The sequence below is a fragment of the Amphiura filiformis genome, chromosome 15 (assembly GCF_039555335.1).
Source record: "Amphiura filiformis chromosome 15, Afil_fr2py, whole genome shotgun sequence".
Lineage (NCBI taxonomy): Eukaryota > Metazoa > Echinodermata > Ophiuroidea > Amphilepidida > Amphiuridae > Amphiura > Amphiura filiformis.
This window is the reverse complement of record NC_092642.1, coordinates 30,775,000-30,783,682: the sequence shown is the minus strand read 5'-3', so window position 1 is coordinate 30,783,682 and position 8,683 is coordinate 30,775,000. Positions and strand designations below refer to the sequence as shown.

The 8,683-nt window shown below is 37.0% G+C and overlaps 1 protein-coding gene across 2 annotated transcripts in view; it reads right to left on the bottom strand.

Moving 5' to 3' along the window:
* Nucleotides 1-2,320: 2,320 nt before the first annotated feature.
* LOC140171505 (gonadotropin-releasing hormone receptor-like) overlaps nt 2,321-8,683 on the bottom strand; it is a 137,050-nt gene continuing 130,687 nt past the window's right edge. For both annotated transcript variants that reach the window (XM_072194774.1, XM_072194775.1), the window contains exon 4: nt 2,321-3,298. In XM_072194774.1, coding sequence (XP_072050875.1) covers nt 2,811-3,298 — 488 coding nt within the window. In that variant the 3' untranslated portion in view covers nt 2,321-2,810. The remainder of the gene's footprint in view (nt 3,299-8,683) is intronic.

Sequence of the window (8,683 nt, the reverse complement as noted above, 5' to 3'; positions counted from 1 at the left end):
TTCTGTCACCAGTAATTCCAACAATTCCTCCCACAGGATCAGGGGTAACATCACCTGCACCACATCTAATGTAGTGTATCTCATTTCTTGCAGAGTTTGTGGTATACAGTATGTGGGAGAAACCAAGAATGCACTTAAGAAGCGGTTTTATGGACACCGGTCCACAGTCAACACCAAGAAGCTTCACACCCCTGTTGGTGATCACTTTAACCTCCCCAACCACTCTATCTCCGACATGATCCTTCAGGGGATTGAGTCTTTAGGTAACCGTCCTGACATCGTACGTGCCAGCAGGGAGAAATTCTGGATGAATCGCCTACGTACCATCCAGCCACATGGTCTCAACATCCAAGAGGGAAACGATTAACTTGGTTTTCATTATCATAATATTCCAACCATCCCCCCCCCCATTTTTTTTCTTCCTATTCTGTTATTTATTTTTTCCATCCACTTTATTATTTTAGTTTGTATTTCCCTTTTACTTCCATCATCATGTATTATGTTTTTGTAGTTTTTATTTTTACCACACATTTTCATTTTTCTATTCAGCCCATTGTCTTCATTCATTTCCTTATCCCTCTCATCTCCATTCATGACATCCCACTTCCTGCCCCAATTGATAGTGCCCAGGAATGTCTTCTATTGTCTTGCTAACTTCCTTTTCCTTTATGTCCATGTCACTATATATATGCATGTTTGTGTGTTGTCTTCTCACTTTGCCGTTGATAAAGATCCTGCTAGGATCGAAAGCTCAGGCCCCTAAACTTTGAAATTTTACTTAAACAGGCTATTTTTGTGGATAAGCAGTTTACAACAGCTCACCTTTTAACGTTATTTTAAAAAGTATTAGGGAGAAACTAATAAGTTGTGAACCCTATAGTATTTGCTGAGATAGCTTTGATACCTTATAAACAAACAAAGCAGATACACACTTGTACATTGGCAATGACTGGGCCGTGTGAAGTATATTATTTTGTCGATTTTAGAACTGATTCACACAGGCGGCAATTGGGTTTATCTAAGTTCACAGCACCCGCAGTCACGACTAGCTCATGATTGTCACTGCTCAGGGGTAAAATGAAAAATAACATTTAAAGTACTTGTTACAGACAGGTGATATGGGTTTACCAAATGAACCAAGACATACCGGAAAGCTTTGTGCTGTAAGATTATAAGTAAGAAAAAAGTGAAAGACAATGCGAGACGGTCTAGAAATGATAGGTATTAAGATCAAGATGTTTGATGGTAATGTTTTACTGACGTGTTAAAATCGTGACAATGCGTGTACACGGGAGATAAGAGGACCATCTTTTGCGTTTGACATGCAGAGGTTGGAAGTGATGCTTCTTAAAGCACAATTTGTCTTTGAGTTGAGTTTTATGTATTTATATAATTCAATTCAAACCGAAAACTGTTTTGGTTTATTATTAGTAAAGGAAATAGACCACACCATAAAATGTAAAAATATATATGTACATGTTATTATGTCTTTTTTGATGTTTTTGTCATAGCATCACGATTATCACATTTGGGCCATTCCGTAGTTGCGGACGTACAAGACTTCGAGGACCCAGAACTTCAAGATTTCTGAGGCTCTTTGATTTATATCTCTTGTATTTGAAGTATCTCTGATACAAGTGTAAAACCTGAAAATGTCATTCCAATCCCACTCTCAGTTGGCATGGAAGTGAACATTTTGAGCTACTTGTGTTTCAGTTACAATGGCTCTGTAGTGTTCAGATCTTTGATGGAAACTGATACAGTTTTGTTTGCAAGAGGGACAAGGCTAAAGAAAGTCAACAAAGAAAAAATCAGCGTCTTTATCGTTTGATCAAAATTTCTCAATGTTCTCCGTTGCGGACGTACATTTGTTTCGTTGCGGACGTACTAGTACATTAAATTTGTACGTCCGCAACGATGACATCATTTCTTAATATTGAACATGAATGCAAAATGAAGACGCTTCATGCATATAATGTCAGTTATCAACTTTCAAAATATGCAAATTTGTTTGAAACCAAAAGAAGACTTTGAACAATATCATTTTTCACATTTGTACAGGTTAAAAAAAAACTTGCTTTGATTTTCTTGATATTGGCAGCAAATTGTTCATCTATTCGTGGGAATTAATAAAAAGAACAGTTTGCACTATTTGCAATGTCAAATTATTGAGAAATAAGATAAAAACTAGATTCAAATTTGTACCATTCGGGTGACATAATTACGGAACAGCCCATTTAAAGTTTATGTTTTATCATCTCTGCTTATAGAGTATCAGGTATTATTTTAACAACATGTTATGTTCATTTTTATTGGGCAATATCAAAGACTCAGAATCAGATACCAAAGACCTCAGATACACAATCTATCATTGTACACTCTTAATGATCGTGTGTACAGGAAACAATTGTCGAATTTGTATATAGGGCCTTTGGTATTGCCCAATAAAATTGAACGTGTATGGGCCGCTTTACTGAAACCAACCTGGTCAATGATTTAGAATCATTCTTATGGCATTATGAGTGCCTATAATGTGAAATAAATTCATCCAAAAATGTATCAAGATTTTATCATAACAGAAACATGATAATGGTAATACAATGTAATCATGACGTTAACAGACACAATGACAATGCAGTGGTCAGGTTATGGTAATGAATTGAACATTCATATTATACATGATATACTGAGAATAAAATCAACAAAAATGTAATAATTTCTGCGTACAGATAACATTTTTTTTACAATGCGAACAAAATCTCAATCCTGTTTTGTAAAATGATTAAGTCATAGCTTTGAAAGGCATTTGTTTAGCTATGCTGGTTGGTCATATTAGTTGCATTTCTCTCCGTCATGGGTATGCATTTCCCAGCAGCGTGATGATTGTTGTAGTTCTCTCCACGGACAACACTTCGGGGTGCAAAAGATGTCTTGCTTGTTTGGTTTCCTCGCACGTAGTAAGTGGATGTCTTTCTGTCAGAACCCTGAGTAGTATTCATATCATCACCAACTCTAATACCACAACAGCTCAAGAGATAATTCACATGCTGGACGTTACACGCACCGTAAATTAGAGGGTTGAAACATGAGTTTGAAATACCAAAGTTGAACAAAATTTCGAACAACAAGTGATGGACTGCGTGATCACCTGGTACCCATAGATACCAAAGGGTGCCAACGCTGTACGGAGCCCAATTGATTATGAATACAGCGAATATAGCTGCTGCCATGCGAGTGGTTCGTTGTTGCGCGCGGAGAAAGAGACGTGATCGTGCATCGGATAGGTTGTCGGATGCTCCTGTGGAATTCAAAGAAGAATAAAAAACAAGAAAACAAAAATTAGATCAAGTGAAGATGTATAAACAGGTTATGTTAATGATGAAAAGTGAACAAGTTGATGAGGAGGACGAGGACGAAAAAAACCATTATGTATAGAAGAAGAAGAAGAAGAAGAAGAAGAAGAAGAAGAAGAAGAAGAAGAAGAAGAAGAAGAAGAAGAAGAAGAAGAAGAAGAAGAAGAAGAAGAAGAAGAAGAAGAAGAAGAAAGAAGAGGAAGACAAAGACGAAGAAGAAGAAGAAGAAGAAGACGAAGAAGAAGAAGAAGAAGAAGAAGAGGCGGAGGAGAGGAGGAGGAGTAGGAAGAAGAAGTAGTAGAAGAAGAAGAAGAAGAAGAAGAAGAAGAAGAAGAAGAAGAAGAAGAAGAAGAAGAAGAAGAAGAAGAAGAAGAAGAAGAAGAAGAAGAAGAAGAAGAAGAAGAAGAAGAAGAAGAAGAAGAAGAAGAAGAAGAAGAAGAAGAAGAAGAAGAACAACAACAACAACAAGAGGGAGGAGGATGAGGAAGAGGAGGATGAAGATGAAGACGAAGAAGAAGAAGATAATAATATTAAAAATAATAGCATCAATTTGTTTAATTTGCTCGTTAAAAATAATGGCTTCTAAAGCTGACCACTTAAAAATTATATTACATTTATCATTACCTTATTTCTTGTATTATATACCCAGTATTAAAACACTTGAACATTGGGAACAATACTCAAATTAACTTTCGCCTATCATCTAAAAAGAACTCAATGATGGAACACTGACGATATAGTATCTCCCTCTAGTCAGTGGTAATTTGATAGAGTAAACATAAACCGACAGATTTTACTTGAACTTCTTGGCATCAGCTGACTTGAGGCAACACATCCATTCAGACGGTACTATGTTTTTACTAGCTAGTCCAATAAATGTAATATTTTGTCAGGTACCGTGACATCGAATTTTGAAGTATCGCTCGCCTATAAAAGTTCACATTCCTTTGGGCGTTTAAATAGCACATATGACAAGAAAATAACGACGCCTGCCTTGTTTTAATGAAAGTCTCATCCAGCATCACTATGGACCACAATGGCCTCATCCCAATGGCATAGTCCAATAACCTCAATAAAACAATCATAGTGCAAAATGTCACCTCAAGTTGCCGAGTATGAGTTCTGGTACCCAAATTTTCAAAGGTCATTCAATGAATGTACAAATGTATCGGGGTTAAAGAACTGTGCACTATTAGATGAGAATGTTTGGTTCCTAGTGCATGTGATGGCAGAGATACAACACTTGTAAATAACGTGCCTAGATTTGGAATCAGAACTCACGGGACGCATTGGCGCAACGATGTGACCCCACTTAAAACGAGAACAAAAACAGAATTCTTTTATTATGTGTCATTTTGACGTTTGCTCGTTGAAGAGAACAATTTTGCACTGAAGGATATTCTCAAATTTTCCTTATTTAGAATTGAGTGGTGGCTGTTTTGATAAATACTACCCGGCAAGGCTACTTTCATGAACGGGTCTCACATATTTACAAGGTCATTTATGTATAAGAAATTTAGTTTCAGGCACTGGACACCGTGAATGGGACACATTTGAAAAATAAATAAATAAATAAATTTGGCATTTATACAGCGCCTTTCACTTGTATCAAAGCGCTTTACATTTATCGTTATAATATGTAAGCCATACAACGCCCGAGGCATGTTCATACCTTAGGGCGGCGCTCAATAGACAAATTCATTACAGCTCCCCATTTCCCCCCTGGCTAGAGTAAGGCAAAGCTCCTTGCCCAAGTGCAAAACATGATAGCACCACCGGGGCTCGAACTTGCAATCCACTGATTGCAAAGCAGAGTCCATATGCTCCTAAGTGACACGTAACTCATATAATTGGGCCAAATTATATTTAAAATATATGTTAATCGCGCCCTCAATTTGCACACAAATATACAATTTACAAATTACTACAAAAGGCAGAAAAGGATGAAAATTGTCAAAAAGAAAAGATAAATTAAATAAGGAATCACTAAGAATAAAAGATGAATGACATTATGGTATATTTGTCTCGTTTAATATTACCAACTATTTTAAATTGTTGCGATTTGGTACTTTACAGCATCTTGCAAATAGTAGTGAGTTTGGCTAAAAATTGCATTGATCATTTCATAGCGAGCGTGTAGAAGAATTCAAATATCACAGGTATACTTTTGTAGGTCCTGTGGTTCTTGAGAGTTATTTTGTAAAGAGGGCTGAAACAACAACACTTTAGCGAAACGTACATAACTTATTAACAACAATAAATCAAGCAAGTTTTCAAAGTATATGATTTGTAGAATGAACTTTTGCAAAACATCAAAGTAATATTTTTCAATAATATATTGATTTAGATAATGAAAATATTTTTTTGGTTGCTTCGACCAACAATACCTAATCTAGCCTTGAGGTTATCAATGAGAACATCATCTGCCGTGAACGTTGGTAGAAACCCTACACGTGAGGATAAAAAAAAAAATCTTTTTAATCTTTTAACACCGGCTTGATGTTTAAATTGGATTCCGTGTTCAGAAATAAGATACGTTACAATGTCGTGCATTTTTTGTCTTATACATAATGAATAAGTTTACCTGAAAGAGAAAAGAATGACAATAAAACTGGAGAGATATTATATGTACATGTACTTACAGATAAGGATATAGTTTATTTTCACAAAGTTTAAACTCACATGCCCCTTTTACATTGTCTGTTTACTAAATTGTTTTGCCAGTCTTTAGTTAGAAGGTAATTACGGTGCGTCAAAACATCTTCAATGTTGACGTTTTATAAATTGGCGGCCATTGACTTTTTCTTGCACAGAACCGTGATTTGCTGGGGGCAACATGAATCAACATTGTCATCATTATGATTCGTATAACAACATTTGCTATACACCAGTAGCATTGACACCTGTGAGCCTTCAGGTGGTATTTGCAAACGGCCCTCGGTATTTTTACGGGCCTTTTGCCTAGAGGTAGCCAGTGTGTAAATTTTAGTCATCTATCGGTGCTTGGCCACTGTTTTAGTGTCTAGTCAATCAGTTGAAAAAATTTCCAAAATCGGCAACGTTTTAAAATTGTACAGCTAACCCGCAACCAAAATGACTTCGTCGTGACACGTATGCGTTCAGCACGCAAAAATCTGCAATTTTAATGCTCAAAATGGGCCAAAATAATGACACTGTTGCCTAAAAAGGGGAAACTGAAGAAAAACGTCACAAGTATGGTCAATTTTGTCCTGGTATTTCGGCGGTCGGTACACCACTACCAGTTACAGGGCGTCCGTCCGACTGGCTAGTTTATTTTTACTAAGTTTAAACTCACTGATTTTCCAGCCGTTAGTTAGAATTAGTTAATTTAGTCAAGTAACCTGTCCATATATTCTATGTATAACCTTGGTTTTGACCTATCGGTGCTTGGCCGCTGTCTTAGTGTCTAGTCAATCAGTGGAAACAATTTCCAAGGTGGGCAAACTTGTAAAATTGTACACATAACACGCAAAAATACTTCATCGTGGCATGTATGCGTTCAACGCGCAAAAGTCTGCAATTTTAATGCTCAAAATGGGCCAAAATAAGGATAAAACAAGACGTGATTGCGGTCGCCTGCGACCGCGAGCATGCACAGCCAGCAGTGACAAATGAGTTATGACCCCGAATCTGTGAGAACCGGAAGTGATCCCTTAATTACCTTTGACCCCGCAAAAATATTTCATAGTGCTTAGGATGTCATAAGGAATATTCCTGGTGAATTTCAGCTTAATCGGAACTTATACATGGATTTTGATTTTTTATAATTTATAATTGACCTTTTGACCCCTTAATGACATTTGACCTCAATAAAAAAAAACCCTTATGTACACCGATAAAATGCATTGTTCCAATTTTAATTTAAAAATTCTACTATGTTTAGTTGTCGAGATAAAAATTCTTGAAGTTATTTAGCTAAAAACAGGAAGTGACCCCTTAATGACCTTTGACCCCAAAATAAAAATATCAGGTAACACTCATTCATGTATGATGATTATATTACTCTGGTCTGTTTACATTTTCAGATAAAAAATGTTTAAAATGTTTTGATAATTTTGGTTTTTGACCGGAAGTAACCCCTTAATGACCTTTGACCCCAAAACTGTAGGCATCCTAAAGACCCTGGCTAGTAGCAATGCATGTGTGCTAATGGCGACTCTCTGCTATGTAATTTGTAAAGACAGTGGTTTTTTGAATATTCTTTACAAGTTTTTCAGACTTTTACCGTAAGTGTCCCCTTAATGACCTTTGATTCCAATTTTGTGGTATAACTTTTAGACACTGGCTATAGGTGATGCATGTGTGCAAGTGCCATTACGGTGCTATGTAATATGTGGAAGGAGTAGCATTTTTAGTGAAAATCACGGTTTTGCCACTGACCGGAAGTGGATGACATTTGATCGGAAGTTGATCATGTGACATCTGTGGCACCACCCAATAGTCCTAGTGACCAACTATGATCAACATGGCTGAAAGCATGTGGATACGATGGCTGATTATATGATGTTGACAGAAGAAGAAAGAAGAAGAACGCGGAAAAAAGAATGCACAGCGCCGATGGCGGCTGTGCAAAAAGGGCAAACGGAAGATAAACATCACAAGTATGGTGAATTTTGTCCTGGTACATGTATTTCGGCGGTCGGTACGCTACTACCAGTTACAGGTCGCCCGTCGGACGGGATAGTTTATTTTCACTAAGTTTAAACTCATATGCGCCCTTTTACATTGTCTGTTTACTAAATTGATTTGCCAGCCTCTAATTATAAGGTGCGTCAAAATATCTTCAATGTTGTCCTTATATAAATTAGAGGCCCTGCATTTTCCTTGCACAGAACCATGATTTAACAGCAATTCTGGGGGAAACACGAATCAACGTTGTCATTATTATAATCAACGTTGGCATTGACACCTGTGAGCCTTCAGGTGGTATTTGCAAACGGCCCTCGGTGTTTTACGGGTCTTTAGCCTAGAGGTAGCCAGTGTGTAAAATTCAGTCAAACCACAATTAGTCCGCAAGACGGGATGATCATAAAAGTAACCTGTCCGGCCTGAAAGTAACCTGTCCATATATTCTATGGGTAACCTTGGTGCTTGTGCGTTGTCTTAGTTTCTAGTTAATCAGTGGACAAAAGTTCCAAGGTTGGCAATATTGCAAAATCGTTAAGCTAACCCGCTACCATAATGACTTATCGTGAAGTGTGCTCGTTAGGCGCGCAAAAATTTGCAATTTTAAAACTCAAAATGGGCTAAAATAAAGATATTGTGGCCTAAAAAGGGGAAACGAAATATAAACATCTTATTCTTCATGT